General features: G+C 46.4%; 1 protein-coding gene across 11 annotated transcripts in view; it reads right to left on the bottom strand.

Annotated features, from left to right (window-relative positions):
* The window catches only part of CACNA1B (calcium voltage-gated channel subunit alpha1 B), a 313,565-nt gene that overhangs the window by 58,789 nt on the left and 237,838 nt on the right, over positions 1-16,938 (bottom strand). For all 11 annotated transcript variants that reach the window (XM_085593746.1, XM_085593747.1, XM_085593748.1 and 8 more), the window contains 6 exons: positions 15,796-15,916; positions 12,716-12,845; positions 12,058-12,117; positions 11,224-11,330; positions 3,273-3,369; positions 456-616 (listed from right to left, as the gene is read on the bottom strand). In XM_085593746.1, coding sequence (XP_085449872.1) covers positions 456-616; positions 3,273-3,369; positions 11,224-11,330; positions 12,058-12,117; positions 12,716-12,845; positions 15,796-15,916 — 676 coding nt within the window. The remainder of the gene's footprint in view (positions 1-455; positions 617-3,272; positions 3,370-11,223; positions 11,331-12,057; positions 12,118-12,715; positions 12,846-15,795; positions 15,917-16,938) is intronic.

Raw genomic sequence — 16,938 nt, 5'->3', positions numbered from 1 at the left:
CTAATGAGATGCACACACCTTGCCAGCCTGCTGGGAAGGACAAAGCATGACAGGGCTTTTAAGATATTCTCATCTTGTCCCTCTCCTCGCTAATTAGTAGCTCTTTAATGTCCCACGCTCCTGATTATTTATTCAGTGTGTTTTTCTAATTGATAAGAGCTCTAAGAATGGAGGCAACAGGTGGAAAGTGGAGTCACACTATCACAATCCCTTCTCAAACATCACACTCAGCTTTCCCAGGAAAGAAGCTGCCTCCCCTGTATCCTGAATATCAGAGCCAGGAATTACACAGCTGTTAAAGAAAAAGAAGAAAAAATTCACCTCCGGGGTACCTGAGCTGAATTATTGCTGTTATTTACAGGAGACTCTTCCCATTCAGCAAATCCCTGACTTTGGGCCAGCCTGGGGAGCTGGAGGAAACTGCTCCCTGCCACATCCCCTGCTCCCAGCTGTACCTGCAGTCCTTCTCCAGCTCCTTGGACTCGTCTGTGCAGTAGAAGAAGCGGCCCTTGAAGAGCTGCACAGCGATGACAGCGAAGATGAACATGAAGAGCATGTAAACAATGAGGATATTGAGGACGTTCTTCAGGGAGTTCACCACGCAGTCAAAGACAGCCTGAGGGTGCAGGAGGACAAGGTCAAGGGGTGGGAAGAAAGGAAAAGTTCATGCAAAATCTTGGCACCACAATTTAACCACACTCAGGGAATGACAGAAGTGTTTGGGCTGGAAGGGACCTTGAAGATCATCTTGCTCCCACCTTCCACTGTCCCAGGCTGCTCCAAGCCCCATCCAGTCTGGCCTTGGACACTTCCAGGGATCCAGGGGCAGCCACAGCTGCTCTGGACACCTGTGCCAGGGTCTCTCACCTCCCTCACAGGGAACAATTCCTTCCCAATATCCCACCTAAATCTCTCTCCTCTGGGACTCATTACCCATCCCACCACCCATGGATGCTTCAATGGATTTTTGCTCCCCAAACACTTCCCAAAGCTGTGAGAAATAACTGCAGCTTCCTTTATCTCCTGCTTTATCCACAACTTTGGCTGTGACACTGAATTTTCTGATGCTGCTCATAACATTTATAAAGACAATCACAGCTTGTCAAGACAATATTAGTCCTGAGCCAACATTTCATTATTAAATTAAAATTGCACTTATTTTAATTCCAGTGGCTGCGTAACAACTGTTGGAATAATAAGGAAAAAATACCAGAAACAAAACAACCAAATGCTTTGAATAAATATTTTTCTAGAGAGCTGTCTGTCAAAATGAGGTGTGACTAATGTAGTCAGCATGTGCATTCCCAAACTTCCTGCAAAGAACTCCTCAAATCCATTTCCTACGTGGGTATGAGGCCCTGATTCATTACAAGTAATTTGCAGTTTCATTTTAGTCAGAAGTTTCTCATAAAACCAGAAATTGAGCAGTCCCTGACCAAGCACAGGGTTTGTACAATCCTGCTTCTGTTCCTCTGAATGGAAGTGAATCCTTCACAGAATTACTCCTGATGCAACTGCCTTAGGTTGTAAATGTGAGAGTGGCTAGAGGTGTGTATTGTACTGTTATCTTCTGGTAATGGGTCAGCCCTTAAAACCAGGTGGGGCAGTTTTCTTTATCTCTTCCAGCAACCATCCTCCCTCCAGGAGAGAGGCGAGGGGAGGAATCTGCTGTCCATGGCCACTGAGTGTCCCTGCATGGCTGAGAAAATTCCATCATCCCACTGCGAGATGCTCCACCCAGGGGAGGAGCCAAGCATTCCTACCTGGATCCAATCTGACCTGGGAACAGCACAGCAGCCTTTGCCCCCTGCATTCCCAGAGGAGCAGCTTTCTTCCCCCTGCATTCCCAGAGGAGCAGCTTCCTTCCCCCTGCATTCCCAGAGGAGCAGCTTTCTTCCCCCTGCATTCCCAGAGGAGCAGCTTTCTTCCCCCTGCATTCCCAGAGGAGCCCAGGCCCATCTCCCCCAGCCCTGCAGCTCCAGAGGAAAACTCCCCCCTTGTGCAGGATCCTGCTCCAGCAGAAGCACAGCTGGCACTGCAGGAGGGCTGAGCCACAGGGTGTCAGGGCCTGTTCTGGCTCTGGAAGTGTTGTTTTTTACTCCTGCATTTTTAATTTTCCTATTGAAGAACTGTTATTCTTACTCCTATATCTTTACCTGAGAGCCTCTTAATTTCAAAATTATTATAATTCCGAAGGAGGGGGTTTACATTTTCCATTTCAAGAGAGGCTCCTGCTCTCCTTAGCAGATACTTGGCTTTTCAAACCAAGACAGCAACCCAGGAATCCTGATGGAAATCCCTCTGATCAACCCAGAAATCCTGATGGAAATATCTCTGATTGGCCCAGAAATCCTGATGGAAATCCCTCTGATCAGCCCAGAAATCCTACATAAAATTTCTACATGCTTCAACATTAATGCTCCTTTTTAGATGAATTTAGTGAGCATAAAACTAAAATTATTTAAGCATGAATAGTAGGCTCAGACAAAAGCAAATCTACAGAACAGCTGACCCTTATTTTGATGTGAAAACAGGAATTGTCAAACACATTTTCACCCTTCCAAAATATTGGTTTTTTTCTCCAGCTCTCACAGAGAACAGCCCACAAGAGGTATTGAGGAGTCCCTAAACCTCAGAAATTACTGGGTTTTGTTAACTCCTTCCATTCTCTCTTTGCAGGGCCTGGCTGTACCTCAGACTGTTGGTGCTAGATGAGTAATCACAGGCAATTAAATTTATTTTAGTTTTTAGATCTGTGCTCTAGGGATAAACCCCTGTACTATGGATTCTTTAATAGAAAGATGAATAAATTAAAGCTGCTTCCATAGCAATGACAAATATCTTTGGACAGCCTGTGGAAAACCTTGCAATATTCATGTTAAATTCTCTAGGGAAAGCCAAACCCTTCCAACCCCATTTTCTCCTTTATCACATCAAAGACCATCCCACTTATGAACTGTAATTTAATTTAATTGTGTGTTTTTTTCTATTTGTAGAGGTTTTATTTTCAGGTATAAATAAAAAAATCTTTTTATTTTTAAAATTTTCTTTCAGGACAAGAATCCCCAACATTATCCACGATGTTTGCAGAAGCACCCCAGTGTTTGACATTTGCTCAACACCTGCCCAGCTGCTTGTGCTCATCTGGCAAAAAGATTCATTGCAATGAAATAAAAGCAACAGAAACAACTTGGATTAAGTGGAGTCCACCAGCTTCCACTCAGATCAGCCAGAAACCTCCAGAGAAGGAAAAATTTGGGTTATTTTCTAACCTTTAGTTTTGGCAGACGTTTAATGGTCTTCAGAGGCCTGAGCACGCGCAGGACTCGCAGGGACTTGATGGTGTTGATGTCCTTGCCTTTGGTTCCTCTGCAAGGGAGAAAAAGGCACAAGAACAACAGAGGGAATCGTTTGCTCCCCAGGCCACTCACTGGGATATTTGTGGGTATCCAGGGTGGCTTTGGTGGTGGAACTGGTTGGGTTTGGGGATGTTTTGACAGGTTGTGTGTCCATCCTCACCAGGGCTGCAGGCAGGATGACCCAACCTCACCTGGGATGTCTCCAGCAGCACAGAGGAGAAGGCTGGGGCAGGACAGGGTCCTGGCAGGGCTCAGCCACACGGGCTGGCCAGGCTTTGTCACCTCTCAGCCACTTACCAGGACGTGGGGACCTTCCTGCCCCCACTCCACACCTGGACAACGCTCCCAGCCAGGGCAGCAGCACCGGGACAGGAGGCTCAGCTCCTCCATCCCATTCCCGGCAGGAGAAGGGACAAAGCCACAGGAGGCTCTTCCCTCCCAGCTGGATGAGGCAGGGGTTGTTTCTGGATGAGGCAGGGGGTGTTTCTCCGTGCACTTCTCTGGCAGGAACATTGTGCCAAGAGGGTTTGGGAGCCTTCCTGGTGAGGGACAGAGCTCTCCTGGGGGTCAGAGCCTGTTCCCTCATCCCTGAGTCTCCCATGGAGGACATGCCACCAATCCCATGCAGGAACATGTAATATGGCAATATATTACATGCCTGGAACAGTGCTGGGGCAGCTCCCCACTCAGGCATGCAGGTGCTGTCAATCACATTTGGGGTTTAGGTTTTATTAAAACCGAGTGCAAGGTCGAGAACATTCCTCTTGTTAACATCAAGAGGGGTTTGAGGGGAAGGACAGAGTTCCTTTCCTCGTGCACTTCCAAAATAAAGGAACACAAGAAGACAACAGGTACATCTTCTCCCAACCCCACGGCAAAACAACGACATTCCCTTTGTTTCATATGGAGTGGAAAATGGGATGGAAATCTGGAACAGAGTTTTATTCATGGCTGGAGATTTGGGTCTGGGACTGCGCTGAGGGAACACAGGTGGGAATGAAGAACGTGTGAGACAGATGCTGACACACCTATTCTGTGCTCTGCAAGCTGCTGAACTCTCCTCTTCTCCCAAGAGGGAAATAATGGAAGTACGAGAGGCCCGAGAGACCCATGGAGGTTTGGGAAGGACTGCAAAGCTTCCCCCACCCTGCCCTACATCCTGTGCTGAGGGAGGAGCACCAAGAGTGGAGGAAGTCACCCAGTTTTGTGGCTGGCTGAGCCTGGAAAGGGTCTTTTTGGAAATCCATCCACTTCCAAAGGGTGAAGAATTCACTCCTAACCCCGTACTACTCAACAGTAACCTGGACCAGAACCTCCAACCCAAACCCACACCCCTGCCTCAGCTCCAGTCCCTTTGTCCCATTACCAGGCATTGCAGTTGTCTGGAAATGCAGTAAGAGGGAGACACAGGAATTTTTGGAGGGCTGTGGGTTGTATCCCAGGGATGTACAACTTGAGGAGAAATTTCCTTTCCACAAGATTTAGTCGAAGTGGGGGAGAGGGGGAACAGGATGGACAGGTCCCTATCTTCTCCCTCTCTCATCCTCCAGGGCTGTTTCAGGACCATTTTAATCCATCCCAGCTGGACCCTCATCACTGACATGGCTCTAAACCCAGGCATTGGATTTACTCCCAGATCAATAAGACCAATTTAAAGCCTCAAAACAACTATTAAATATTTTTAAAAATAATATTTGATTCTCATTAGAGATCTTTGATCTGCTCCAGATGAAACAGGCACTGCCAGCAGAGTTTTTTCTGCCTTTCTTGTCAGGTTTCAGCAGGGCTGAAGGTCTGGCCTAGGCTTGGCTTTGCAGATTTGCTTTCAGCTCACTGTCCCTGCCATGGTCACCTCGGTGTCACCAGAGCCACCAGCTGACCTGCAGCTCCCCACTGTGACTCTCAGCAGTGCCCTGGCTGCAGAACAGTTTGTTCAGCCTCTCCAGGAGGATGGGAATGGCAGCAGAGAAGCAAAAGAAGAAATGGGTCATGGCCAAGGAGATGCCACAGCAAATGCCACCTGTCCCCAGGGCTGGGGCCACCCCATGCCCATCCCCTGGGCTGCCCCCTCTGCTCCCTGCACCTCTCCCCTCTGCCAGGCCAATCCTGCACTGCTCCTGGGGAAAGCCAGGGGAGGTGGGAGCTGGGGAGGGCAGGAGCCAAGGGCAGACCCTTCAGGGTGGCATTTGGGGCAGCAGGACAGGGAAGGGGTGGGACACGGGGACACGGAGCCCAGAGCTCTGCTCCATCCCAGCCACAGGCACGCTCCTGCTGAGCACGTCACACCCCCAGCCCAGCCCAGCTCAGCTCTGCTCTCCTGGGCTCACTCAGAACCCCAGAATGGTCTGGTTTCTGTGGTGCTTTCTCCTGACACCTGGAGACCCGAACGGACCACGCTGCTCTTGTGCCAATTAACAACTGCACTAACGAGGCCTCGTGCAAACACAGAGACCATTTCCCTGCTCTGCTCTCCCAGGGCGGGCTCCACGCCTGAAGCAAGAGTTTCTGTGGATTTAATATTTCCAGGGAGGTTAAAGAGACGTGGGGCAGAGCAAATCCTGGCTCCTGCTTTTCCCTGGAATGGGAGGGGTGCGGATGAGTGAGCTCAGAGGTGGAGGGCAGACAGCTCCAGTCACACGGAATTCCTTCTGCCTCAGCAGAGGACACTAAGAAGGGCTGACTGATTTTTTTCCATTCAGGCACTTAAGCAAATAAAGAGCGTGAGCCAATTAAATCTTAATGGGATTTATGTTCTGAGCCATATAAAGAATCCTGAGGAAAAAAAAAAAAATCCTATTTCTTGTCACAGTAAGGTCCCTACTACAGGAAAAGCTTTTCCTTGTGCTCTGACCCAGGGTGATGCAAATTGAATTTTAATTAAAAGGATCCTCTGCAACTCTTCTGTCAACTAAAACCCTCAGGGCTGGGTTTGGGCGTTTTTAAAAACCCTCTCTGCCAATATTGGTGTTTTTTCCCCTGCTTCCATACAAAGCCAGATGTCTCAGAAAATAAAAGGTCCAGATGGAGCTGGGATTTAGTCAAAAGGTGTATCCAAGCACACATCTGACCTGAATATTCCTCACAACAAAAATAAATTGCCATGGAAGAACAAGGTTTTAATTGACTGCAGAATAACAACTGCAACATTCAGGAGAGTTGAATCTTGAATAAGAGCTAAAGAAAAGTATAGGATAAAGGCAGACAGAAAAAAAAAAAAAGAAAGAAAGAAAAAGAAAAAAAGATAATACCACAAAAAAAATTGCATTAGATCAATTTTGGGTGCATTAGGCCAGTGCTGTTTTGTTGTTGTTTTCTGTGCCAGTTTGCTGCCTGTTTATTTAAAACATTAAAAATATTTTAAAACAGCTTTGCAGAGCCTTTTCTCCCTTTAATAAATAAAGGAACCTTTAAAAATTTAATGGTTCTTTCAAATGGAAGCTGCTTGTTCCTGTTGCTGCTGCCAGCAGCTCTGATTTCAGGTGACATGCACTTCTCAGAGTCAGGGCATCAAAAATTCAGGGTGAGGTGGAGCCTCTGCCTTCTGTGATTGCCTGGAATCCTCCTGGCAGGGTGAATTCTTCCCTGGAAGAGTAAATGAGGTCACCCCACCCTGCCCACGCACAAAGCCATCCTTTTCCTGCCCTAAATCCCCTGCTTTCCTAGAGAGAAGAAAGAACCAAGTACCAAATTTCCTGGATCCCATCAAAGGTTTTACTTGGCATCCTTCTTTCTGTGGAGGATCCCCCTGGAGCTCCTGGAATGTGGGGATAGAGGACACGGCTCTGCCTCCCACCCTGCCTCTGCACTGACAGCAAAACCGCCACTCGCACAGTGTTAAATACAATTTTTGGAACCTCCTTCTTCACAAATCACCCCTGCAAAAAGCTCCCATGGCAGAGACTTTCCCCAGTATCAGAGCCTGGATCCCGGCTGGGTCACATTGCCCACGCTACACTCAATCAGTCCTGGAGCTCCCAGCTTGGCTGTTTGGAGGTGGAATCCTCCAAAAGAGACTCAAACTGCTTCTTTAAACCTGGTTATTAAGATTTCCATGAATTGTACCTCAGCCTTCAATGCCCACTGAGGCAGCCCCTCAAATCTTTCTGGTACAGATATATTTCCATGTGGTTTTTTGACTCTCTGGCTTGGATTTCTAGTCTGCTGCTATCTCTGCTGAAGGACAATCAGGATGGATGAGGAAAAATAATACATTTCACTGGATAATGAGCAGTAAAGGGACAGAGGGGTCGATGGGATGGGTGGAACATGGCTGGGTTGTCTCCACAGTGGCAAAGTGTGTGGACACAGGTTGGACAGGCAAAACAGAGCAGCAAGAGACAGGAAGAACATATTACCCCATGAAACTCCTAGAGAGAGATTCCAGCGAGGAGAAGACAAAGAAAGAGCAGAGTCAATGACAAACAGAAACATCAGAGAGATCCCCCAGCCCCTGGCCCACTCCCGGCAGCCCCACAGGATAAACCAGCGGGGAAGGGAGGGCTCTGCACAGAAATCCCACATTCCCTGCTGGATCAGCCCTTCCACTGGGAAAAACACCTCCACATCTCTCCCACTTTGCATGGGATAACCTCAACTATTTGTTTTTCTCCAAGAGCATCTCAAAATTCTGGGCATCTCTGTTCCAAATTTTTCCAGGCCAAATCTTTGCTGCTCTCCCTCAGCTGTTCCTCCCAAGTACATTTTGCACCTGGGGCTGAGAGATTTTGGTGACAAGTTTCCATGTTTCTTTTGTTTGCTTCTGTTTCCCTAAGGACTCAAATGTGTCTGGGTGTTTGTGGCATGTTTATCTGCGGAAAAAGAAAGGGATTTCTCTTTGAAATGCTTTCCTAAATGGAAGACATTAGTTTATTATTATCAGCATCATATTATTGTTCCCAGCATATCCCCAGGGGTGTTGTTAGAAATTTATTTTTTATTTTTCTAACCACAGAGCTGCTTCTAAAGAGCTGCAGGCAGAAAGAAAACCCATAGCTGCTTTGAGAGCTGGATTTTATCAATCTTGTACCAGTGACTGATACCATCTCAAATGCTTAAATTAACACAGGCTGCTGCAATATTCCAGATGGGAGCGTTTCAGGGAGCTCTGTTATTCCCAGGTTTTTAGGGATGGGTTAATTCAGCAAGAAGTTGGTTCACATCACCGTCAGTGGACAACAAGGAGGCCAAAAACATGAATTAAATCCCACCTTGCACGTGGTAGTTGTGAGTTCTTGCAAACAAAGTGGTGACAGCCACATCAAATCCCATTTTTAGTGACACTGAGGAGGGTGACAGGGCTGTAGGATTCGCTGGAAAAATCCAACTGATTGAACAACAAAGAGACTCCAGGAGCTCCTTTTTGGGATTATCAACATTCAGCTGGCTCTGAGTGTCCATCTGGTTTAACCAAACCAGGAGCTGGGCATAAATCATGGCTCTCTACCCTGTCAGGACTCAGAATTGTTTGGGGAAAGTAATTTCCTAGGAATGACTGATTTTCCTGCTTTTGGGCTCCAGCAGGGAGGCTGCAGGCATTCCCTGGATTGGATGCTGCCTACTGGGAGGGGGATGGGGAGCAGGGCTTACAGAAAGCAGAAAAATCACAGAAGAAATTCAAATTTTCCCGAGTCACACAAATAAGCTTGTCTGACTTTAATCTGGGAGACAGTAACTAGGCAGGGTTTATGCAGTCCCTGGCTGTAAAACCCTGCTCAAGACTCACTCACAGTGGAAAATAAAAGCAGCTTGGGGCACCTATTATAAAGCACAGGCAGGGGATGTAAAAGTAATTTATTTAGAGGCTGATGAGGTGCTGTTAGATATTCATGGCCCAACATGAGCAATAGAAGAAAACCTGAGCATGAAAAGCCTCAGAAAGATTAAAAATTATTCATTTTAATCCATAACTCGAGCAAGGAAAATCTCCCTCAAAAGAAAATGGTGTTCAAAGTGAAGATGTTTTAAAGGCAGAGCCTGAGGTTTGTTCTCACAGCACAGGGAGCTGCTCTGAAGGGCTCCCAAAATGCCCCTTTCCCCACCAGGCTTGGAAGTTTGAATTCCTGATGGAAAAGGGAAATTCTCAGGGAAATCCAGACTTTGGGTTGTGTTGTTTTATGTGATTATTTTACTTCTCTACCTCTCTTCAATTCAGAGGAGCTTTGTTGAATTCTAATGTTGTTACATGGCTTTCTTTAGTTAAATTTTTTATTAACTCAGTCTGGCTTAAGTAAATCAAATTCTGAAAGATGTTCCACAGATACATTTCATGTGCAGGGAAATAAAACCCCACACATGTCTAGTCAAGCTTAAAAAGCACCTTGGTTTTGAATATTAAATTTTAAGTGAGCAGGACATTCACCAATATAATTTTGCTTAGGACAGAGCAGTCAGCACCTCAAAAAATCTGATTTTTAATGAGGGACAAAATGTTTAAAGAGCATTCCTTTGCAAACATTATGTTGGGTATGATTTTCTCCAATACCTGACTAATTTGGTGAAGGATCAGGCACAGCCCAGCTTTCAATATCGCCAAAAATCACACTTAAAATATCGATTCTCTCCATCCACTTTTTGGTTAATTTAACTTGGAGGGTTTATTTGTATTTATTTGTATGTATTTGTATTTGCATTTGCATTTGTATTTGTATTTGTATTTACATTCATATTTGTATTTGTATTTATTTGCATTTGCACTGAAGAAAAGCAGAGCTAAACCACAAATCTCACAGCCTCAAGAGGAGTTTTGACAGCTCAGAAAACAAAAAATTGCTGAGGAACATTTTACCAGGAAAGCAACATTTTGTGCATTTTTTGTGCAGAGCTAAGGGAGGAGCAGGGATTTGGCTCAGCTAAGAAAAATTTCTGCCACTCTAAAGCAGCCCAGCCACGCTCGAGGCTCCCTGACAAAGGTGGATGCTTTTCTCATTAGCTGCTAATTCTCTTTAGCAAGTGAAACAATTTCCTCTCCTCTAATCACGGTGTCACAAACTGGGGAGTTCGGGGCTGATGAATATTCCCCTAATTACTCGGGGCTAATTTAGCAGAAGATTAAACCGGTCAAGTCACGCTGCCTGTTCCAGGTGTCTCCCAGTGTTTCTCAGGAAAGGATTTGCAAACAACAATCCGAGTGGAAAATTTCTTTCCATTCTCCAGCTCAGCTCCTGAAGGTTGGAAGGAGCTGCATTGCTCTTCCTCTGGTTGCTTCCAAGGAAAAAAGCTCGGATGAGAAGCTAATCTTAATTTTTAAGGAGTTATTTCTCCGTGTTTGTTGCTGAAAATCCTCCATGACATGAAAGAAGAAGGTGGGGTATTATTTAAAGACATAAATACAGATCTGGGTTTGGGGGAGGGAGCACTAAGAGTGGAAGTACAGAGAGAGGAGAGAAAAGGAGAGAAATAGCAAAGGTTTGTGAACCAGAATAAATATCCATAACTCTGGAAATAAGGGTTTGCCAAGAGTTCACAGAGTTATCAGCTGATTTCTTGAACTGTTTTCTCAAAATGAGAGCGATTCTCACAGTCACTGACTGGAGACACTGGACTGCCACAAAGTGTTACGGTGAGTTCCTGAAAAGAATTGGCCAAAGAGTCACAAAAATCCTGGCTTGTGTGTGAATGAGCAGTGAATGGACTCAGCCTAAAGCTGGGAGGATTTTCACGAGATTCCACAACACAAATTTAATTGGGTTTATTCTTTTCTTCCCATCCCCTGCCTGCTAGCTACGAGAGGGAAAAGGGCAGGAACGGAACATTTCACTGAGAAATGGAGCCACGAACATCACACAGCCACTGTCCCTGTGCCAGCCTCCTGCCCCCTCTGTCACCTATTCCCTGGGATTTGGGAGGAGGAGGAAAATGAACTTACGAGAAGGCAAAAGCCACCAAGGCCCCACTGACCACAATGAAGTCCAGGATGTTCCACAGGTCACGGAAGTAGGAGCCAGGGTGGAGCAGCAGCCCCAAATCAATCATCTGCAGAGAAAACCCAGAAAAAGGAAGAGTTTTAATAAAATATGGCCCAAATCCACCCTGCCAAGGGGCAGGAGAAGGTTCTGGATCAAAGCACCTTCACAAATTGCTGAGATACTCATCCAAGCTGCTCCTCTCTAACAGGCAGAAAAACTCTCCCAAAAATGAATCTCAGATCAACAAACCACAACCAAAAGCTGTAGAAATGAGATCTCTCACTGCTCCCTAGGATTTTTTTCCACACACTTGCATTAATCCTGATTTTATTCTGCATCTCTTTTGTATCTTGCTCTGACTGGAAAACCCAACTCCTGCCTTACCCCAACACTGAATCCTGATCTTATGGAATTGTGCTCTCTGGGAAGTTACTGCCCCACAGTCCTGGCAAAACCTGTCACCCTACTGAGTAAAAAGATAAATTCTCAGCTTTTTGAAACATGACAAACCAAGAATCAGTGGTTATTAAAATTCCTGCTCAGCGCCCAAGGAAAAGGGAAGAATCAGGAGTGTCTCAGCACGGTCTGTCAGCTCGTTTCTTCCCAGTTCTTATCCTCTTACACAGCCACAGCTCCTAAAGATATCCTGGTTTTCCTCCATAAAATATGAGTTTGAAGCTAGGAGAGCTTTCCCAACTTCAAGCTCTCCATCCTCCCCACCTCTGTCCCGCTCCAGCTTCTCACAAATAAATCTGAAAGAGGAAGTGAATCTTTCTGCTTGGAAAAGTTCTTACCTTAATCACCATCTCAAAGGTGAAGACTCCTGTAAATATATAATCCAGGTATTTCAGAGCCTAAGTGGGAAGGGGAAATGTGTGTTATGGAAGGCCACATACTGAAATAACCAGCACATGAGCAAGGAGTAAAATACCTCATCCAGCAATGGTCTGTCTGCTGGGATGGACAAAAATCAGCTGCTGGGAGACTTTCAGATTATTTAGGCACAAGCCTGAATTAACTGATTTAAAGCAGCATTTTCCCAGTCCTTGCCACACTGCACCCAAGGCTGGCTCCAATGCACCTGCATTTCTGGCAGGTTTACCAAGGCAAAAAGGGGTATTTCAAATTGAAATGTTTGAACATCCTTTCCTAAGGATCCAGCCTCTCCCAATGTGGAATGAGGTGCCAGCTTGGCAGCCCCTCCACCAAAGCCACATCAGCCACACAGCCCCTGATTTCCAAGCTCTCAAGCTCAGATGTGGTTGAAGCAGCAGAAAGGGACAGGAATTGGAGCATTTTGGCAGAAAACAAAACTAACTGGGGTGTGTTCTCAAAGGCACCTCTAATTCTGCATCGCCAGCACCGTGCGTTACCCTGCGGAGATGGGAACAGCCACGCGGGAGCTGGGAGGAGCAGAGCACCTGAATTCTGGGAATTTTGGGTGGCACTCACATCGTTCCTGGGAGACTCAGCTTGGACAGGGTCCTCTGCAGCCAGGGCGATGCTGCTGAGGGCGATGACGATCAGGATCACCATCTCGAAGTAGCGCAGGTTGACGATGTAGTGGAACAGGCGCCGGATCCTGTGGGACAGGAGCACAGGAGGGGTCACGGGGCTGGCAGAGGCACAGACTGGCACAAACCCAGCAGGAGCAGCACCTCTGGGATTCCTGCTGTAATCATGGGAAGGAAATTAAAAACCAGGCTTTAAATTCCAGTTCGCAGCGGATCTGTGGTGACAGTTAAATAAGGGAGTTCAGCATCTTTGCACTGATCTCTGCTCCCTCTGCAAAGAAACAACATCCATTCATATCTTTATCTCTTCATCTATTTATCTCCCTATCTATTTATTTCCCTATCTATTTATCTCTCTACCCATCTGTCAAAAAGAGCACTGAGAGCTTTCAAGCATTCACACTCAATTCTACAAATTATGTTTATGGCACTCCCCCGTCCTTCTCCCTCTGAACTGCCAGGCTAACGCCCTGTGAGCTCAAAACAAGGTTTGAAATCCTTTTAGTGTCAACTAATCCCTTTAAAATGCTGAGACTCTCAGCTCAATCTGCCTTTGTGGCTCTGAGTGATCCTCCCACCAATCTCCCTCTGCCTGCACTTTACTCCAACTCACACTTTACAGCACAAATACTTTACAGGAATAGATTTGATTACTTCCACCTAATCTTTTTATTCACAAATTGTGTCCGAGGAAAACGGCAAATGCTCCCATTTCTAAGCAATCCAAAACTCTTCACAAATTGCAGCTAATAATTCCTTCTGACCACAATTCCCAAATCCTTAATTGCACACTGAGCTCTGCATTTGCACCATATTTGTCAGCTGAATAAAGGACTTAGCCTGAGAATCAAATTATAGATTTAACTTGCCAACAACTTTGTTATCTGAGAATGTATTTCGGCTCCTCTATCCCATTTTCTCTAAGCAAATATCTGAACAGTTGGAATGAAAGTCTATTTTTCACATCTACTTACATACTCCTTTTCTTTGGCTTGCTAATGGATTCAGAGTGGAAAAGAGTTACAAATACCAGGGAATCAAATGTGATAGAAAATAACCTGGAGAAAAGTGCTTTTGTGGACCCCTTAACTGTGGTTTTCAATCTGCCAGGAGAAGATGATCATCTCCATGCCCCGAGAAGCCACAGAAGTGAAAGGCAACATTTCCAATAACATTTGTAGCCATAATTCCTGCATCAAACTCAATTCATCAAAGCAATAACAAACCCCTATTTTTAGCCCCTCATCATTCATAACCAGCAGTGAGATGTGGGAGCATTTGTGAACCGCCAGTGGGGCTTGAGAAATCACTTCACAGCCCTGCGTGCTCCAAGAGGGTGCTGGCACTTGGGGACAAAAGGAATTTATTTCTGCTTCCCTGAACTGTTTTCCCCTCTGGCAGCACCCGGGTCATGGATCCCCAGCAGGGCTTGGAAGGGAGATGGCAGCACTGGAGTGGGAAAAGCTTCTGACCCCAGAAAGGGCTCTCAGCTCTGCTCCCAGCAGCCAGAACACCTGGGGGGATGCAGCTGGCTCTGCACCTTGCCCAGAGGAGGACAAACAAGCTGCTGACATCCCTGCACTTTGGGCTTTGTCTTGTTATTCCCCCTTGGCTTGCTTGTAACACGCTTTTTCTGCCAGTGAACTTTGTTTTTCCAATGGTTCTTCAGCACAGCTTTTTTTCCTGGGAGGAAGTGAAAGCTGGAGGAAGCTGAAACAACAAAGCAACTGAAAGAACCCCCAGATGCTGGACTCTGAGGCTCAGAAGGTCCTAACTGGGATGAGGGGAGAGAAAAGAAGGAGCCATGGGAAACAAAGAAATTTTGCTGCTTCTCTGCCTGCCCAGCCCAGCCCTCAGCTCAGAGCCCTGGGCTCAGCACCCCTCACTCCCCACCCAGCAATGCTGCCTTGGCTGATCTTTCCCAGCACATTTTTGGTGGTCACTTCACAGCAAAAAGACCAAATATTAGGGAAATACCATCTCCTTATCCATCCAGACAGAGGCCAAACTCCATAAATCCTAATTTGGCATCCCAGGTCATGGTCCCAAGGCTGCCAGAGCTCCAGGAGTGTTTGGACAATCTGGGATGGCCAGGATGGGATTGTTGGGGTGTCTGTGCAGGGCCAGGAGCCAGATCAATGATCCTGGTGAGTCCCTCACAGCTCAACCAGGAGATTCTGGGATTCTGGGATGCTGTTCAGCCTGCCCAGGGTCCAGGGGTACCACAGGGGCTTTTTGGTTGTAAAATCTGAGAACCCAGAGCTTGTTTTGCTCCAGGACTGCCCAGGATGTCACAGCCCCCAGCATCAGGAGGAGAACTCATCCTTCCCTTAAATCCAGCTGCCAAAGAAGGGCCTGAGCTCCCCTTTGGTATCTGGGCAGAGAGAAATTCTGAGAAGTACCAGTTCACCTGAGCTAGAGAGAAACCTCTGCTCCGAGGGGATCTCCAGAAGTTCCAAACTGACTCAAAGCCCTTCATGCCACAATAATTCCAACCCCTCTCCCCTGCAGCCCTGCACAGGAACAGATTCAGAATTCTCAGGTTTGAGTCCAAAGCTCCCCAGGAGGCAGCGCTGCCTGAAGGAGAAGAAATGCCCCAATCCCAGCAGATCTCACTCCCAGCCTTGGCAAATAAAAAATATCCAGGTTTTCCCAGAAGTTCAAAGTTTGCAGTGATGCAAAGCCATTTTGTGGAAAGAACAGGAATTCCAGCTGAGGAACATGCAGGAATTTGCTGCTATCCAAACAGTCCTCAACCTCTTACTCCTGATGAAATCTTTTCCCAACAGTACCTGTGCTCCCACTTTTTGGGATCTAAATCAGCAAGGTCTGCCCAAAGCATTTTCTTTTCCCTGTGCTGATAATTTATCACCCCAGGAAAACTAACTGATCAACAGCATCCAGCCCACAGAAATAAGCTTTTGTTTCATGTCCCAGTGTGTTTTCAGAGATGAAAATCCCACTCATGTTACTGCTTTGAAGCACCTGGAACTTATAATTGGTGTTACAGGAACTTACGGATTTGTGGGGCTGAGGATGAACATGGAACTGTAAGGCAGGATTGGTTTAGGCCCATTCTTTGTCAAGTCATCGACGTCTTTCTTCTCCTCTGGCTTGCTCTCAAACTCCACGTTGTTCACTGGAAATGGGAATTCAGGGAGAACACAAAGGAGAGGGTTAAAAATGGATCCTCAATGGAAAGAGTGCAGCTGGGAGAGCAAAGAGCCTTGGGAAGTGCTGATGAAATGGGATGAACAATCACTGTTATCACTCTGCCCTTCCACTGCCGGTGAGCCATGAGCAGGAACAGCCAGGAAATGAAACCATGAGCTGATTTATCCCAGAGCTGCCAAACTGGGGCTGGAAAACCCATCCCAAAGAGCACAAATGCTTAGGGAGAGGGATCAGCTCAGGATCCTTCAAAGAAAATCAAAAGGAAGTCTGAGCAGCCTCGTAATTTGGTGTTTGCTCCCACGGAGCAGGAGCACAACTGGCTTTGGAACACATAAAAGAGCAGATTCACGGGTGAGGTTTAATAATCGGGGGACTGAGACTGCTGAACTTCCCAGAAATAGGAAAAGAGATGTGGAAAGGACATCTTCGACCCCCGGAGCTGTGCCTGCATCATGCACCTCGGTTTGGTCAGAGTTCCCCACGTGCCAAGGAGAGCAGCTCCATCCTGCAGCAGGTTTTGGGATCTCCTTCTCTGAGACTGTTCCCAGCCTCCCTCCCAAAGGTTGGAAATTCTCCAGTTCTCACCCTGACTTTACTTGCAGGGGGTTTATGGGATAATTTACTGAAGATAACTTCCCATCTATGAGCTGGGTAACATTTTATGCTGCAAATTCTCTTCTTAGACAAATATAACGGCTCTTGCATCAATTCCCAGGACCTGAAGTCCAACAATCCCACCCTTTGGAATGCATTCAGTGAAGGGCTGTTATTACTTTTTATTTTATTTTGCAAGAAAATGACATTTCTTTGTGTTTGAGTGACATGTTCAATAAACTGCTTATTGGATCTCCAGTCAGATCCAGAGGAAAGGGCCAAGAAAGGGAGAGGCTGATAAATTGTGATTGACAGGAACTCAGCATTGCAATATAGGAAAATTACCATTGAAGAGGGGGACAAAGAAAAGGAGAAAGAAGGAAAAAGAAATTA

Source organism: Lonchura striata, chromosome 17 (assembly GCF_050655825.1).
Source record: "Lonchura striata isolate lonStrDom1 chromosome 17, ASM5065582v1, whole genome shotgun sequence".
NCBI classification, from domain to species: Eukaryota; Metazoa; Chordata; class Aves; order Passeriformes; family Estrildidae; genus Lonchura; species Lonchura striata.
This window is presented reverse-complemented; position numbering and strand designations above follow the sequence as displayed.